General features: G+C 47.5%; 1 protein-coding gene across 2 annotated transcripts in view; it reads left to right on the forward strand.

Moving 5' to 3' along the window:
- Nucleotides 1-1,433: 1,433 nt before the first annotated feature.
- Nucleotides 1,434-18,406, forward strand: part of LOC130536670 (potassium voltage-gated channel subfamily D member 2-like) — a 30,384-nt gene continuing 13,411 nt past the window's right edge. Inside the window, exons 1-2 of one of the 2 annotated variants that reach the window (XM_057052785.1) lie at nt 1,434-2,085; nt 2,335-3,516. In XM_057052785.1, the coding sequence (XP_056908765.1) occupies nt 2,405-3,516 (1,112 nt within the window). In that variant the 5' untranslated portion in view covers nt 1,434-2,085; nt 2,335-2,404. The remainder of the gene's footprint in view (nt 2,086-2,334; nt 3,517-18,406) is intronic. The other variant, XM_057052786.1, reaches the window with a different exon arrangement.

Genomic DNA, 18,406 nt, shown 5'->3' on the forward strand with positions numbered 1-18,406 from the left:
TCCATCTTTCCCATCCTTTGTAGCACCCACAGAACCTTCTAAACCTTAATCTAGGCTGAAGTTTATGCAGCAAAACTCACTTTCATAAAGATTTAGCTTTTGTGGATATTTCTGTGAAGATGTAGAAGTCTCGGGATCACAGCAAACTACATCTTATTTATTCTGGAGTGGTCATGTGACCTGCAATGTGCACGCATGGATTTCACTAGATAAAATCTGTCAGTGAAATTCAGAAATTCGGTGCCAGAGGCAAGCTCTCTCACGCACGCACGCACACACGCACGCACGCACACACACACACACACACACACACACACACACACACACATTGTGTTTTGTTGAACACACGTGATGTAAAATATCCTAAATTCAGCAATTTCTTTTGGCCGGAGACCAAAAAGGTCACAGCTGAAGTGAATGATGTGCGAATCTGAAATGGAGCTAAAACAGTGGCTATTTGTGCTGCAGCACACGTGACGTGCGCCCAGTCGGGACGCGTGTGTTTGGTGCCATTTGGCAACTGCTGGAATATTTAAATGCCCTGATGATTATAACAGCCCCTGGTCCGACTGCTCACACCGGAAAGCGAGTGCGCCCTGACATGCTCAGCACACACTAATGGGATTTCTGACAGTCCTGTGCGTTCGTCCTACAAAACCTCACCAGTTCCCAGAGGACAGCGGGAGCTGAACGTGTTGCAGATGTCCCACCGAAGATCCGAGGAACACAACAGCAGCAACAACAATAACGGGGGGTGCTGACACTACAGCCTCGTAAGCCGTCACTGTGCACGGCTACACAGGACACGTTCTCCTCACTTGTTGCAAATTACAGTGCGGAGCTTTAAATAGAAGCAACAGCTGCGCAAAAAGAGGAAATTCGCGGCTCTTTAAGCTGTGAGCCCGAGTTAATGGTCAGAGAGAGACCGTCTAGTTTCTAGAAGCTGTGTCCATGACTTTGAAGCCGGGTGTGCTGGGCTGGAGCCGGTGAGCTGGTCTCCTAAAGCCAGTCGAAAAGCGTCGCTCCGCGGCTGTCCAGGGTGCTGAACACCCCCCCCCCCCCCCCCCAACAACGCGCTTTCAAAATCCGGATAATCTGACTCCAAACACGGTCCACGGGCATCTCCAATCCGCGACTCCATTTCATTGATTATGCTTATTTTGAAAATGTCAGTACGACGATGTAGCCCAACGACGTTGACCTTTTACGCGTTGTAACCGCGCTGGAAAGCATTACAGGACCGTGGAAAATTATTGATCACGATTTGTTGCAGGGCTGAAATCGAGAGCAGGCTGCAGAATTTATTTATGTTGAAAAAAAAAGTCTGTAAGCGCAAAGTCAACACTAGCCAAGGATCGAGGCACCGCGCTAGAATACATAAAATAGTTCCAAACTGTCACAGAACAGCGACGCTGAGACGAATATTGTTAAACCCTGATGGATCCATATGGAGCGGCATGGAGAGACAGCGAGAAATGTGTCGATAAAGCTCACATTCGATTAAACAGTTAAGATAATTTGTGATGCCCGTTCGAATATACCGTTTATAACACGTGGAGTGAGTGAATCTACGGGGAATGGCGATGGCGCAGGAGGAGGAACTAATAAATGCGTTAAGTTGGGGATTGGGAGCTTCTGCCCACTTTGATCACCATTACGCATCGATTATTGCCCTCTTAGCGAGGCAGCAGAGGAATTTCTGGGTGCAGTGAGGACCACTCCTCTCTCTGCATATGAATTTCTCTCCTCTCCCCACAGTCGGGGCTCAGTGGTGAGGAGGGGGAGGGTGGTCTTGCAGTCGACGAAACGAACTGGAGTTTATTGAGGAGTAGCTGCAACGGGAGGGGGAAAAAACGCCGAGCGACGAGCAGAAAGAGGAGATCGCGCTCTGGCGTTCGACCACTCTGCCGAGAAGCTGCAGCCTGGATTGTTTAACTTGTTGATGCGACGTTTTTCCTCCGGTTTCCCTCCAACGTCTGGCTGCATTGACAGATAAATGGGTGGCGGTTCCGCAAGTCTTCACCTCCGATGATGTGTTTTAGTGAACTCGCCGTGGATGCCGTTTAAGGAGCAGCCTCGCCTAAGGTGGGTGGCTTTCTTTTGACCGGGTTTTCAAATGAAACCAGTTTATTCTGCTGGTTGACGCGTGACGCGCAATTTCCGATTCTGCCGCAAAGTAAGCTTCCATCAATGAACCACTGAGTGATTCTGAAAGTGCAATGCGCAGTGCCAGCAGAAGTAAACGCGATCCTCTTTCTTTTGTCACATTCTCTTCACCCGGAGGTGCTTCACAGCCCTAAACACCAGTGTCTCTGTATGCTGTTCTTCCTGCAGATGCAATTCGTCTCTGAGCCATAGCACTGTGATAACTGCAGCAGGGTTGTATTAAGCACTACAGGTCAGCATGGCAGCAGGTGTAGCGGCATGGCTCCCATTCGCCCGGGCGGCAGCCATCGGATGGATGCCCGTGGCGAGCACCCCGATGCCCATCCCTCCCCAGCAGAAGAATAAAGACCAGGAGGGGCTCATCATCCTCAACGTGAGCGGGACCAGGTTCCAGACGTGGCGAACCACTTTGGAGAGGTACCCGGACACTTTGCTGGGGAGCACAGAGAGGGACTTCTTCTTCCACGAGGAGACGAATGAGTACTTTTTCGACCGTGACCCTGACATCTTTAGACACGTTCTGAATTTTTACCGCACGGGGAAACTACACTACCCACGGCAAGAGTGCATATCAGCGTACGACGAGGAGCTCGCCTTCTTCGGTATAATTCCCGAGATCATTGGGGACTGCTGCTACGAGGAGTACAAGGATCGGAGGCGCGAGAATGCAGAGAGGCTGCAAGATGACGAGGAGATGGACATGAACAATGACGTCACGCCGGTGAATCTGACGTACCGGCAGTACCTGTGGCGGGCCTTTGAAAACCCTCACACCAGTACCTTAGCTCTGGTCTTCTACTACGTGACAGGTTTCTTCATTGCCATATCAGTGATGGCCAACGTGGTGGAGACGGTTCCGTGCGGGACTTTGCCCAACAGGTCAAAGGAGATTTCCTGCGGGGTCCGATACGCGCTGGCTTTCTTTTGCTTGGACACGGCGTGCGTCATGATATTCACCATCGAATATCTCCTCCGCTTGATCGCAGCTCCCAGCAGATACAAGTTCATGAAAAGTGTGATGAGCGTCATCGACGTGGTCGCCATCATGCCTTACTACATCGGCCTGGTCATGACCGACAACGACCAGGTGAGCGGCGCTTTTGTCACGCTCAGAGTCTTCCGGGTCTTTCGGATTTTCAAGTTCTCCCGACACTCGGCGGGGCTGCGCATCCTGGGCTACACCTTGAAGAGCTGCGCTTCCGAACTGGGCTTCCTCCTCTTTTCTCTCACCATGGCCATCATTATCTTCGCAACGGTCATGTATTATGCGGAAAAAGGCTCCGCAGGCAGCAAGTTCACCAGTATCCCCGCTGCGTTTTGGTACACCATTGTCACCATGACAACACTTGGGTAGGTGGCTCCATTAAGTCAATAAAGCCGTGGTGATTTTCACAAGTCACGATATCTTCACGCTTTACCCGGATTAGTGTTTCTTTTTTAAGACCCGTGTTTGTCCAATTACATGATCACAATATTTAAGCAATAGCTTGAATTTCTGTATAATTCTCACTAATTAAATTAAGTTGAAAAGCAGCCTAATTAGTGCAACGTTCAGCCCCTGTTCCCACTAATTGCCATGTGGTCACAGGTGTGCATATTTTGGGCACATTAATGTCCTGGAGTGCAGCTCTGCCACTATGAGGGCAGGGACGATCTGGTTTATACAAGAGCCTGTGCACCGTTTAGAGGCTAAGGGCTGCACCATCACGAGCACTGTTCTGCAAAGGTTAGGCCTCTTTCGATACATGTTTTCAAGGTTCTTTGATCTGTCCTCGGCTTTGAAAAGGTTATCACGGCGGACACGAACCTTCCGGCCAATCAATGAAGCGCGATTGGTTCTTTTTTAATTCCACTGTAAGAGCTCTTGAAACCAATGTAGAGAAAAATATCTGGCTCAAGTCCACATACAGGCCAAAAAGACACACATACATGCAGGCAGGCAGGCAGGCGTGCACGCACATACACCCTACACACACAAACACCTCCTCCACTGTATCTCATTCAGGCTCTGTAAGCTCCTATCTCCTCCATTTACGAGGTACAGTAAATATTTGGATGCTAATTTCATGCTCGTGAGCAACGTCGGTTGTAGTATGTGCTGATGTAGCATAAAATAATTAAACGGCTTAAGACGATTACATCAAACTAATTTGTATCGATGTGCGCGCCCAACCAGCTTTGGCGTGTGCTCTCCTTCTTATTTGCTGCATATTATTCATTCCATGTCAGCGTTCGGGGGCCAGCGGCCTTTGCAGGGGAAAATATGTGTCTCTTGGTTGACATTTAATTTATGGTGATATGTTGAGACACATTTTTTAGTTTTCAAATGAAGAGTTTTGGATGCAGATGAAAATATGTGAGAAACTGTTGCTGAATTGTGTATAAATGTCCTGGCTGAGCCTGTTTTTCCTCCCTGCCCCCCCTCCCGACTGACACATAAATGAGGTCCTGTTGAAACAATGTTGTCTTTTAATTTCAAAAGCACAACGTCGCTGATCAAACACTGCAAAACAAATTGCCACCATCTGTATGTGCTCGTGTGCGTCTTCACTCACCCCACGCGGCAGCAGGTGTGCACTTGCGCATGCTTGATATATGGCTTAATGCTGAGAATTGGAGGCTTCAGCACGGGCGTTCTGTATCATTTTTGGTGATGCAGGAATATTTTGTGAGCAACTCAAACAACGGTACCCTTGACTCCTCTGCGTTTGTTATTGATTCCTCCTTTTTTAGGGAATAATATTTGCATTGATGTGCCCTCTGTGCATTCTTACACAGACGGCCTCATTTGTTATGTTGCATTGATCATAACAATGATGGTTATTCACTGCCACCAAAGAAACCTCTGTCTATTTACCGTTTTGCTGCGGGTGACACGAGTTAGTGGATTTTCTGTCTTCTTAATGGCATACAAGGCTCCCCTCTGTGCTCGTTCAATACCATTCGAACCACCACTCATCCTCTAAATGACCATGAGTGCATAATCAGTGATATGCGTGATGTGGTGATTGAAGCTGCCACATCAAACATGATGCTAACATGGCTGTTCTTTTCATTTACATTCACAGCACAGTTGAAAGATGAGTTTTGTAAGAAGGTCCATTATTTATCTTCGGGGAGCAACAAAGATGCTGCTGCATTCAGCTCGGAAACCCCTTTGTGGTGCCTAAGATGGATTTGGAAGCCGCTGTGACGTGTGCGTGCAGCATTTTATGGGTGCATCTCTGTGGAAGTCTTGCAGTGGTGCAGAATGCTGCATAGATGACTGCCGCTCAGGAGAACTTGGACTCTTGCAGGATGCCGAGACATCCCGCGTTGTCTTCAGGTGTGCCTCGGAAATGTCACGCACCCTTACAGTCACGTGACCTTCAAATACTCATCGGCCATCTGAACGCAGAGAAATTGATACACATCCAACAAATTGCTACAAGACTTTAGTGGTTTTATGATGAGGGTGTCTTGGCAGTCCCTTTATTTGGTTGTAAAAAGGGTCTTTAAAGACTAGCGGGGCTGTGACTGGAGGGAACCTCCATTTAGAGCACTCGGGGTCTAGTAGTCAATGATGCCTTATGACTATGATATCACGGAGCCTTTCCACTACATGTATTTTCAATTTTCCTGACTTATGTCCTGTGGAAATAAAGACAGTGCCTTGCATTCTATCCCCTGCTGATGGCCCATTGATTGTGCTTAAGCAGACGTGCAGACATTGGGAGAGCAGGGGCTGCTGTTCAGAGCCACTTGGCAGGCAGCCTGAATGAAAGGGAAGGGCGCCTGGAGACCGGCGGAGAATCAATAGCACTGTGCAGCTGCGTGTCACACCTCTGTGTGTCTACAACTATGTGCCACCAAACACAGGACAGGACCCTCTTATCCCTCCATATTTATTGAGCCTAATCTCTGCGGCTGTTTTATGACAGAGAATAATCTGCCTCTGTCAGAATGCGCCTGCCGACTTTGCAAGGGACTGTGCGACGGTGCAAGATATGAGATTTGTATCTGCGGCTCTGTGTTTTGCAAGGTCTTTGAAAAAAAGGCACAACGGACTGGGATTATAAATTCGTAACTGGATTTCTCCATTGCCTATTTACTATATTGCGATGCTGCTTTACTGGTCAGGAATGTGGTGCTGCAGAGTTTTCTTTCCCCCTCTTTTTCTGGTCACCAAAGTCAGGCTGAATTAGCTGCAGAGGGAGTTTTTGGTGCTTCAGATCTTTTAAGTGATTTAAGGTGTAATGGAGTGCACTGCTGAGAGCAGCTGTGAAAATGGTGGAAGTCAAGCGCAACCCACAAGGGAAGGGGAGCGCGGAGGACGGGGTTTAGCCTGGCAGATACGTTTGTCCAGAAACAAACGGGCATCACCTGATTTGATAGACAAACCCAACTGAGCAGGCTCGCTTTTCAATCTGAATCTTGGTGTCAATATGCCTCTTTCGGCTCCTGGGTCAGGACGGCGCTACAGGAATGATTCTAATTACTGATTTATTGTGACATTTACGGTGCGCACTGTTGTATGGGGCGACAAAGGCAGCTGCACTCTGCAGTTACTCACCAAATGCAACATTTATCACCACGTCCCGCAGCTCCACCCACCAAATATGGCTGAAAAGGTTTGACTGAGCCACATAACCCTCCCTGGATAGGATTTATGGGATAGAAAAGGGAAGGTTAACAGACACAGGGGTCACTGTCAGGCTCATAAACCACCAGAAATGTAACCACGGTGACTGGTTGCCTGTGCTGACACCTCGACCTCAAGGAAATCCAAGCCTACAGTGCGAACTGTACAATCTGCACGTCTTTGTGGAGCTCGGTGAAGCTTTTTGAAGTCCAAACGCTGCTGCATGTCAAATGTAATTTAAATTTACAGGAATAATCTGCAGGGCCTTTTCTGTAGCTGGGCCCAAGAGATAACAAATGAATTCTTGATGATACAGAAGTCATGTGATTGGATAACTCCCGTTCCCCCTGGCAGCCAACGCAGAGGATTCGCACTTTTTTTTTGTTGTTTGTGAACACGACACAGTGAGAACATTTGGTGGGTTTGATTATGTACTCCAAAGCTTGTAATGTTTTCAGGAGAATACATTACAACCCTTGGCGTTGTGTAGGTAACGCGCATTATGAAAATCAGCGATCCATTATGAGCCGTGTGATGTATTATTGTGAAAAGCAGAAGAGGCTGATGCGAGTTGTGTAGGCTGCCGTTATCCTGTAAGCTCACGTTGCTTCTCCTCTCGCTTTATTGGGAGGGAAGAGGTGATGCTAATATGAGGCTGTATAATAGTCCTGAAGTGACAGGTGACTTAATGAGGGGAACCTGAGCGCCATTCTGCCCATGCAAATGACTGGGAAATGGTGGAGCGTGAGTTCAGGGTTGGGACAGGGCAGCGGTTCTTCCTCGGAGATCCGGATCACCGTGAGCAGCAGCACCAGCACCGGCGATGCATTCAGATGCATTCCTTTTGATCCAAACCTGCGTTTCCCTTTTGTTTTCTGAAAGAACTTTCCAGCGGCCGCTGGAGGTTTTAAGGAGCAGGTTGGAGGTGTGATTGGTGAACGTCTCCATTTTGATCGATGTGATCCAGGAGGAAGGAACTTGAACGTTACTTATTGAGCCTAGTTATGATTTATCCTTATTGAATAATCTGCCGTCAAAAAGAAATTTGTGGTCGGTGAACCCTGAAGTAAAGAACCGATTGCAGCCAGCTGGAGTGTTGATATGAGGATGGTGTGTGTGTGTGTGCATGTGTGTGCATGTGTGTGTGTGTGTGTGTGAACTGACTCTAAAAGCAGGCATGCATCACTGCGGATGGTGGGATTGATAAATAATCTATATGGCAAGGACAAAATGGCTGTCCCTGCATTTGATTCGATTTCTTTGACAACCGTCTTCGAGGCAGCACCAATAAGAGCCATTCCACATGGGAAAGGGGGGGGGGGCTTCATTAATTCACTCTGAATGTGCTGCATTAAGCAGGGAAATAGACTAGCATGTTCCGCACTCAGGGCTGGGTAGCACTGTGGCACGACATAAAATATGCCATCAGTGGGTTTCATTTTTTACACCACTCAGCATTTTCTATCTTCTTTGTATTGTGAGCAACCTCAAAGATTAATGGAATCTTCTAGACCAAGATTAAAGTTACTCTGAATGAATGCAGCATCACTGCAACAGCAAAGGGAGGAGATATGTGAGAAAAACACACCGCTTCAATTTCATTGTGGTAAGGAACCACTTGCTCTGCCCGGCTCCGCTTCCATCCAATCAGATCACGGTCCAAAAACCTTCCCCCTGCTTCCAGAGGAGGAACGAAATGTGCTGGATTTTCCCATCATCCGCCCGTTGTCGGATTTTGAAAGTTGATATGTTGTCAGCTGCAGTAAAAGCAGTCCAGATCAAATAGTATCCAAATGATCAGCATAAGCCCATCAGCTATCTCCCCCTCAAGTGCTGCGCAGCTTATTTACATACGGGGCATTTACATAGAGATGAAAACGGCTTGTCTGGGCATGAAGATTGGTATGCCGACACACATAATGCTTTCTCATCACTTCATTTGTATAATAGTAGCTCACTCAAAGTGGATTCTTGTTGCATTGGATCCATGCAATTATGCCAACAGGATCTAAAGAAGGCAGCTTTCTGAGCACTAATCCTTCTGTTAGTGTCTCAAACAGGTGCAGCCTTTACATGTTTACCACCAGCAGCAACACTCAGTTTCCAAAGCTACACCGAAGGCTTTTGCTCATTGTGTCTTTGTGCCACTTAAATCTTCCTCTGTACATTTGATTGTATGCCGTGCTGTTGCCATGACGACACGCACCCCCAGCACAGCCAGAGGGGTGGAAAAAAAAATAATTCACACAAAAATGATCCAAAGTAAAAAGACAATAAAAGTGGCCAGTGGTGTTTATATTGAAGCGATACCTAAAGTTACGCTGCAGCGTTGATGTTACGAGTCCAAAAGTGCATTTCGGAGCATCATTAATGTTGGAATATGATGTTAAACTTAATATGTGGCTTCTCAAATGTGGGACAAGAACAAACAAATGACTCAAATCCGGCTGTCAGCCACGCTTGTAGTCCTATGAATCTCCCTCTGGAAAACTGGGCGAGAAAAAGGAGGATGCCTCCCTCATTTGTTTTTCCCCTTTTTACTCAGGCGGAACAGAAGGGGCAATATTTTGACCATATAAATAGACTCCCAGAGGTCCCGAGAGGTCCCTGACACCAACAACATGCATGTGAACTATATTGCATTTTTGGAGATATTTTTTAAATGTCTTTTTAGGGGGGTTAAAACATCAATTCTACCATTAAAATGATTTAAACTGCGTTAAATCAAATTTTTCTTATTATTATTGTAGTGAATCGACTGAATTTTGTCCAATTTCCCCTCTTTTCCACCTCCCCCCATACTTACATGCAGATCTCACAACTTTTCCACCACAGGTTCTATTATACTATCCTCATTTGGAATTAGGAACATTTAGGAAAGCCTAGAATGCTTTGCTGCTAATGAGCCAGTGTCGGATTGAAAGATCCATTCGTTATCTGCCACCATTTACTCTATACGGGCTTGTAAATGGAGCTGGAGTCTGTCCCAGCAGGGGTGAGGTACACCCTGATGAGATCGCACGTTCATCACACGACGCACAAGATTACTGACTTGTGTGTCATTAGAATATCGGAGGCTGCCGGAGAAGGAATCCGCCCGACACCCAGCCGGGAATCAGACCCAGGACATACGCAGTCGCCTCTCACTGCGAGGGAACCGCGCAGCTTGTGAAATATCGAGTTATCTGGCAGTAATCAGCCTAATCAGTACTGTGTGAACTCCAGTTTGGCAAGGATCTCAGACCCAAAGCTGCAATCTGTAACTTCTGGGAATCGAGCAGGAAGCTCAGATCCACACAGCTTTATCCCCTGCCTGGTTCTGCTCCGTAGCTCCATCCAGAAATTCACACTCACAGGGGTCAATCAGGAGACGCAGAGGTAGAAAAGCTACCACTCACAGAAATGCTTATCTGAGAGGCTGGGAGAACAAAAACCAGCTGGAGCAGCTGTGAAAGCAGCATTCTCACTGTGGTATCGCTTGAAGATAAAGAGGAAGGAAAAAAGCCCATAAGATGCATAGATCTTTAAAAAAAAAAGGAAAGTGCAGTGTAAATTCACCGCTTCCTCAGCATGTGATGCTGATCAATGATAATGGCTTCCAGTAGTACTGTTAAAGGAGGTTTAATGTGCACGCCCAGATAGCGTGCCTGTGAGGAGGAGACCTTGGATGAGACCGTCCAACATGCAAATAGAGCTTCAGCAGGTCTCTCCTTCAGCTTCATCGTTTCCCACCAACCCGTCAAACACAATTGTTGGAGTTTGCCCTTCTGGCTGCTGTATTTCAGCAGTCTGCATCATACTCTTCGCCTCTGCGGAGTCCTGCTCTTGGTCTCTGGGCTTCCTATCAGTGCTGTCATGTTCGCAGCGAAACGGATTTTACTGTGAGCAACAGCGAGCGAACGCTTGACTGACAGCTCGCCAAACATCGCGCTGGCTGGATTGGCTGATTGTGCCCTTAAATGAGGCAAGAAGCGTGGCCAGAGAGCGAGCTGCAGTATTTTCCTGCTCCTGTTCAGTTTACCACATCAGTCCCAGCAAATATAAAGCAGAAACTCCGGCTTTAAAGGTTGTTTATCTTTAAATTGTTCATTTTTGTGAGAAAGGGAATAAACCAACTTATCAGATTAGCTGAGGTCCTTGAGCTCCATTATGTAAGGATTGTTTTCTCCCCACAGCCCCGTGCTTAATTTGATCTCTTTCACTTGCTTCTCACTTTAAATTCTACAGTGGTACCGACTGCAGTTATATGTGGTTTCAAGTTTGAGAACGGCCCAGTTCCCTTTGTGCACATTAAGGTAAGGTCAGAAAACTAATCATCACTCCAACGCAGGAGAGACCTGATTCCATCGCGGTCACATGTTATTATTTTAATAAATGAATTACGAGGCCCAAAATAGGCCCGTCACTGGCGTCCATTGTGTCACGTTTTGACCCGCTCACTTGGAGCACGCGTGAACAACAGACCCATCCATGCATCTTCATGTAATGAGTGCCGGTTGAAGGAGAAACAGTTGTCCGTCTATTTTTAGGCGCCACTATTACTATGGTAAACATTGACCTATAGCCTCATTATGCTGCGATTCCCAGACCCAGAGCAGCTACGGTTGACCTCCATATCTGCAGCACAGGTGGAGTGAAGTGATGATAGCCCCCTCTGTCATTGAGAGCAGTGTAAAGGAGCTTCATCACCCCGCCCCTTTCCCCCATTAGGACCATGGGACAGTGTGGTAAATGCAGATTCCTGAAACAACGCCAGCCTTTTGTGATGCCAGACTGTGGCGCCTCCTCCCCAGACGTTTGTCTCTCTATCAAAAATGCCCCTCAGCCAACAGACCAACATCTGTGATCAGCAGCGCTTCAGAGATTATAGCTAACAGCCATCATCAGTCTCTGGTGTGAGCCCAGCAGCGAGGAATTCACAAGGTTGCGTAACGCCGATGCAGAGCGATGCGATAAAGGCTATCGCATCACGTGGCGGCGATAAACAAGCCATAGTTTGTCAACGACCTTAAAGACAGCGGCACGTTGGCGCTTTGTTCGAAACCCCACTTCAAGGCTCACCGGTATGCCGGAACGTGAGAGGCTTCATGGCGAAATCATGAATATTGATTGCGCTCGGCTTAAGGCTCCGCTCCTCTGTACGTTCTGGTGAATCTCGCACCAGCATTCCACAATAAAAGGCCCTCGTGATCAATACTGATTCCACTTTAATGAAAGCCGCAGTGTTTGCTGTAAAGGCAGAGCGCAGATGTCTGTAGAGAGCCGAGAGTGCGGCTCCACGCTGGGCTGCCCATTCTAGCCACTGTTAACCCAGTTTCATTGTTGAGTCTTTGCCACAGGGTGCGTGGATTATTAGTTTCTGTACGCTGTATGAATGATAAGAGGCTGCGTCCCGTTTCAGTTTAGGTATAAAGAGCTTCCTCTCTATCTGCCGGCAGGGAGGTCCTGCTGAGAAGAAGGATGTCAGCTTGTCACCCTGACGCATGGCAGCTGTTTCCTGCCCGCCCCAGCTTCTATAAATAGCCAAATATATCACCTAATGTAGGCCATTTGGTCAAACAGGAACCAAGCAGGGCCTGTGCTCCGGGGGCTATATATTTCCCTTTCACCTTAATCCAATTCCTCACGCATGTGTGGGTCTCTGTTGCCACTGCAGTCTCAATATTTTTCTTCAGTTTCATCTTCTTTACCGTCCCCATGTGGTCTCAGATGGATTGATGGTGTTGTGAGGGCGGCTGGTGCGTCAGGGCCATGTCCTTAACAGATCCCCCTGCTAATTTGCTACGTGCTAAAGCCATCAGACAAACAAATGTTTGCTAGCCTGCTGACCAGCAGCACTGCGGTCGTAACGGATGTGGACTTCACTTCCTACCGGACAGTGGTTGTCTTCAAATTCCAATTACACATAACATGTGATGCAATAGGATTACCACAAATTCTGGTCTTAAAGAATGATCGCAGTATTAAATCCACGCTCCGCTCCATCTCAACAAGGAGTGAACATTAAAGCTCTGCAAAAAGAAACGGTGATGACACTTTTACTGGGCTCCGTCCCCGTAAACTGGCCCCATGTATCTGTCTTTTGTCTATATTTCTGTGTGATTTACAACCCCTAAAGTGATAAACTACAGCGGTCTCCATTTTTTTTGCATTAGCAGGCGGCGGCGGTTTTTTTTAGTCATATAATGGTGTCCTGCTGCAAATGGAAAATGTGTTTCTGACACTCAACACTTTCCCTCAGACTGACTAAAGTCTACAACTTTTAATGGATTTTTGTTTCATTTTCCAAGAGGGAAACTACCGATCTTGTTGACGGAGTCGTGAAATTTCTGCCAACCGTTCCCAAGAAAGATGTTTGAAATTCGGGAGGAATATTTGTGCTCTCTGAAGGATGTTTCCTCCATTTCTTCATATTGTTAATTCATCTTTTATGACCATCTTTTCTGAAGCGTTTAAAATAATTGTCCAGGATATTTCATCCTTCCTACCTGCACTCTGTTTGTGCCACTCATTAGGAACCATCCTGCCGTGCAGAAAACATGACTCCTGCATCTTAGTAGTGAGCATCTTGGTATTCTCCTCCTGTTAGCATGCAGATATTAGCATTCAGCTCGTATCCTTGTGTGGTGCGTCCTAAAATTGCTTCTAATTTTAAGTGCTGTCAGTAGGAACTTCACTCCGTAGCCGCATGACCTAAAAATATTCAAAGCTATTAATTATAACAACATATCACGTGTTGAAACATGAGGCAGAGCAGTTTGATGTAATTGTGTCGTACCTTGAATGGTACAAAGTGACACAATACGCCGTTTGGAAATTCATTTTTTAAAGCTTCACAACCACCAAAACATCCTCCGCAAATCCAATAATCAAATAATGCCTCCATACGCCTGTGAAAATCCATCCCAACCGCAGAGCCAGGGCGTCTGTTTTTATCCAAACTACCTGCCCATCGGCTATCTGGCACCATGGTCACCTTCAGGTGTGCTTGCAGTCAGAACAATCGCTCTCACCTGTGTGTCATAAATCACCCTGGAAACCTTCAAAGCAAGATGGAATCAACAGCAAAGCAAACCTTTAATATTATTGTTACAGTGGAAAGAAATGAAAGACGTGATAAATCTACACACAGCTCTGGGAACTGTAAGGATGCACGTACGGCCCACCGCCCAGGGGTCAGAGCAGGCTAACAGCTAGCAAGGTGACACCAGGTAAGCATATTAAAGTCAAACATTTAAATAGAAGGAGGCAAATCCGGATCCTTTTCTGTCAGCTGACCTAAAAATTTAAAGCTTTAACTCAGATAAATGCTGGTGTAGGTAACTTTTTTTTTTAAAGTGGTTCATTCCCAACCTCAAAGAGTTGCAGCTTTCATGTCGTTCTACTCCGACGTATTCCGAGTGCTTAATTTTCCATTTCCACGTGCGGATTTTCGCTTCCTTTTTTCAAGGCATTAGTAGAAAACCGCAAACAGTTGTTGGTGATTTGTGTTTTCCCCAATTGTCCGTAATCCCCGTGGAGGAGCTTAAGAGTCAGATTTTTGGCATATGGGGCCTTATCTCTACATAATGACCACAGAGGAACGGAGTGTCCGTCTGTAGCTGAGCCAAACAGAAAAAACGGTGCAGGTAAAGCTTCGCACGCACGCACGCACGCACGCACGCACGCACGCATGCCACCACAGGATAAACGTTCCTGAATGATCAGCTGGGCTGATGTGGAGTCCTTTGGCCCTTGCTCGTCTTCTGGAGGACACGGAGGAATCACGCGTGAACATCCTCAGGTTATCCGGGTTGGATCCAACATTATCCGTTCAATTACCTCCAAAGGTGACGCGGTGTCTTTCTGATCCCCAAATCAATTTTGTATGAATATTTTTAGAGTTAAGTGCTCCGGGGTCTTTTCCTCGCGATTTTGTTTACACATGCCGGTGACAGGAAACTACTACGTTGCCTGTCGTTCCAACTCCCATCCCCTTCTCTGCAAAATTGCATCCATCAAAGTTAATGGGCTGTAATCATCACCACAGACACGCCGCCACCCATCCCACCGCTCACTCTTGAGTATTCAACTCCCCGTCAATGGGATGTAAAGCGCGACGAGTTCGCCGAACGCAATTTCCCATGTCATTAACGGCGGCGAGCGCCAAGTGGACGAGAATCCAAAGTTTTCAGACTTTCCGTGTGTTTGCTCGACACCTCCGGGGACCGCAGAGGTAAAACATTTGTCAGGATGACGCGCACAGTCGATACCACTGACACGGTCGTCCGGCCACCCATCAGCGCTGACATCTGGTGAAATAATTCGGATTAAAGTGTGTCAGACGCCGCTGACAGATACGCTGGGTTGCAGATTATTTTTCCAAACGCAGCCCTCCCTGCCGCGGGAGTTCGCCGTGTGCTGGAGCGTCTGTCTCCAGGCTGCCGGACTTTATTGTATCTCACAGAGGCCCGTATGCGCAGACCGGCGTGGCAGCTCTCCAAGACGATTGTCCCCGGTGCATTTGTTGTGTTTGATATGATATTTTAGCTGTAGCATCCCCGGAAGACAATTTGCGGCCCTCGCCAGATGGAAAAGTCCAATTAGGAAGCAGGTGAATGGGAGGGATGGGGGACGAATGTTCCGAAGCTTTCCTGGTCCCTCAGGACCGACGGCTAATCTTGGAGAGCAGCAAAGTAACCGAATTGCTTCTGTTTTACATCGGAAACGTGTTAAAACACACCCACGCATACGGTTTTACAGCAGGTAGCGTGATTTAATTTCCCCGCAATCACAGAGGAAAGTGTTAAATAGAACGCAGATCGCTGCATCGTATAAATATCTCCTTCTGTTGTCGGGATCTTCAAGGGCAGACGTCCCACAAAGCAATTGCTCTGCCATCAGCCAGGACCGAAAAAAGGGAGAAGGAATGAAAAAAGTGCTTAAATATAGCAACCCCCTGGGACAGCGGGGGGAGGGCATGCAGGGCTGTGATTAAAATGAATAACCTTCATTCACTCGCGATTGTTAACGCTCAGGACGGCCTGTGCCTTCTGTGGCTCCGCCCACCTTCAGAGTCTCAGCCTGGTTATTCATCAGGCCTGTCCACCGATGATGAAGTTATAAATTATGGGAGTTGTCTCTCCCTCTACACCTGCGCCCCCCCACCCCACATCCATACTGGCCTGGGGTCACTGGAGCTCAGATTCCAGCTGTAAACGCGGACACAGCAATAGCCCCCCGTTGATGACCGATAGATTGCGCGGTCGCGAGACCAATTTCCATCGACAAAATGACCTTTGGGTGTTGTCGCAGTTGTTGTTCCGCCCCCTCCCGTTTTTCCGACTTTCTGAATTGACAGGAGACGACTCATTGAGCGAGACGGGGGAAAGTAATGACCTCCCCGATGTGCCTGCAGCAGCGCTCTGCAGATGCTGGGATGGCGGATCTGGCCGCAGCCGGCGGCTCGTCCCTCCGACCTGGGTGGGGGGGGGGGGGGGGGGGGGCAGTCAGCAGCTGCTGGAAGAGCAGCTTTTTCCGGTGCTTTCCCACAGGTTCTCGCTGGTTCCCAGTGCCTGCTGTTATCTGGACTGACTGTTGTCACCAGCCTGGCTGCGGTCCACACTGTCTCCAGCGCTCGGAACATTTTCACGCTCCGCAACACTCGCTGTCTCACCCCAGCCCTCGCTAGCCCCGTCAGTTTCGCTGCGAGAGTTTGAAGGCTTTGCTTTGGCTTCTTTTTTTTCCCAACCCCCCAAACTAAATGACTGGAATTTCTGCCTTTGTTGTTTCTTTCAAAAGCGTTCTTTCTAAAGGATTCTGTCATTACTACAAAGTGAGAAATAATTTGAAGGCATCTCAATTGAATTCCGAAGGTGCTTCCAGGTTTGTCCGGGAGACATTTTGGACAGGAACGGAATTAAAGATAAAGGGACTCGACCTGTTTGGCTTAAAAACTATTAATATTTCAAATTCAAGTTCTATCCTGATATGTCGGTTCTTCCATGTGTACCTAAAGGCTGGAAATGTCTCCAGAATTAAGCATTTAAAGGCAATTCTTGACCTTGAAGTGATCCATTTGTAAAGAGATAAGCGTTTGCCTAGTTGTCATGGCGACAGATGGACTGACATGCCGGATCAGGATCAAGCAAAAGCTTTGAAGGGAGAAGATTGTTTTTTGACATCTGCAGCGGGAAACTGAATAAACTTTATCTTTTAACTGTGGTGACGAGCAGTGAAAAGGGTGACCGCCAGTTACAATTATGCTCGTGTATTTACGTTTATATTTCTGGCTTCCAAACCTCAAAATAATGGGGTAATTAGGTGATTTGTAATTGCATTTTCATAAAGGTTGGTGACAAAAACAATAAACCCCAGCAGCAGGGGCAGAGTGGTGCTAATGTCTTAATTAAATTCCAGGTAAATTCCAGAATGTCCAACAAAAACCCACCAACGACTTTGATTCAACCATTTCTCTGGATCAGCGAATCTTTCTTGGCCCGTTCCGCCTCCTGCCTCCCGTGGGCTGTAAATAAAAACGTATGGATAAACAACCACATCAGTCATCTCATCATAACAATAAACTCCGCAGAGACGCGTGGAGGACGAGGTTAGTCTCAGGACTCGAGGAGACACAGCTACAAGTGTTCCGGGCTTTACACAGTGATCAGCGCTTCCTCACCCTTGACAAAGCTCCTTCAGATCCATTACATTAGATCTGTTAGCGCCAGCTCAATATGACTCATCGGGCTGTTCTGGAGAACCCTTAAATCTTCCTGGAACTGATTAATCGCTACCGACGACTCTTTCTGACAGCCGTGTCACTTGTAACACGCTAACGTCGAACACGCCAGCAGCAGCCCCGCGTACTTACCCTTAATTACAACCTTTTACTGGTATTTATTTTTATTTATTATGTATGGTTGAATTATCCTGATGGCTCCCCTCCCTCTGAGCCATCTGCTGAGCGCTGCAGTTCACAGGATCAATGAAGTTAATCAAATCTACTCAAAAACACAAACAGGAGCTGATGGTTTGGTCGGCGTCGCTTCACGCAGCCTTTGTCTGCAGAGCCCAGATAGGCTGCAGACTCGGAGTTAAGGGGCCATTTGGTGGAGGAAGCCGATATATCCAGAGGCTGCTCTGTGTGGAATCGCACATCAAAGTTAATCTTGCGCCGTCTGCTCTGGCACCGCCGAGCACTAATCTGCTGTCAGCATGATGAGGATCCTGGACCGGTGCCCCTTTCCAACACAGAGGCACTAATCCGCCAAACCTTTCACGCTTTCCCTCTTCCCCTTCACCTGACCGCAACGTAAAGGTCAAAGAGGTCAAAGATACTCGCGCGCACTCTGCCCCAGCGGTCGGCGGGTCGGGTCCGCGGCCCCGTGCGCGACAGCTCAACGCTGTTTCCTCTGGGAAACGGGAGTTTTATTCTCCAGAATACTCTGTGAAAACAACCTTAATGATGCGGCGCCCGATATCGCCGCTCCCAAATGGTGCTGGAGTATGAAAAGAGAAAGAAAAACAGAGAAAGAGGCAATTAGACGTTAATGGTTGAAAGACGTAGAAGCCTCTGACTTGCTCGCGTGGATGTGAGCCTGCTGTTAAATTCCAGCGCTGGAAATTTACAGCGGTTGC

This window comes from Takifugu flavidus, chromosome 13, assembly GCF_003711565.1.
Source record: "Takifugu flavidus isolate HTHZ2018 chromosome 13, ASM371156v2, whole genome shotgun sequence".
NCBI lineage: Eukaryota > Metazoa > Chordata > Actinopteri > Tetraodontiformes > Tetraodontidae > Takifugu > Takifugu flavidus.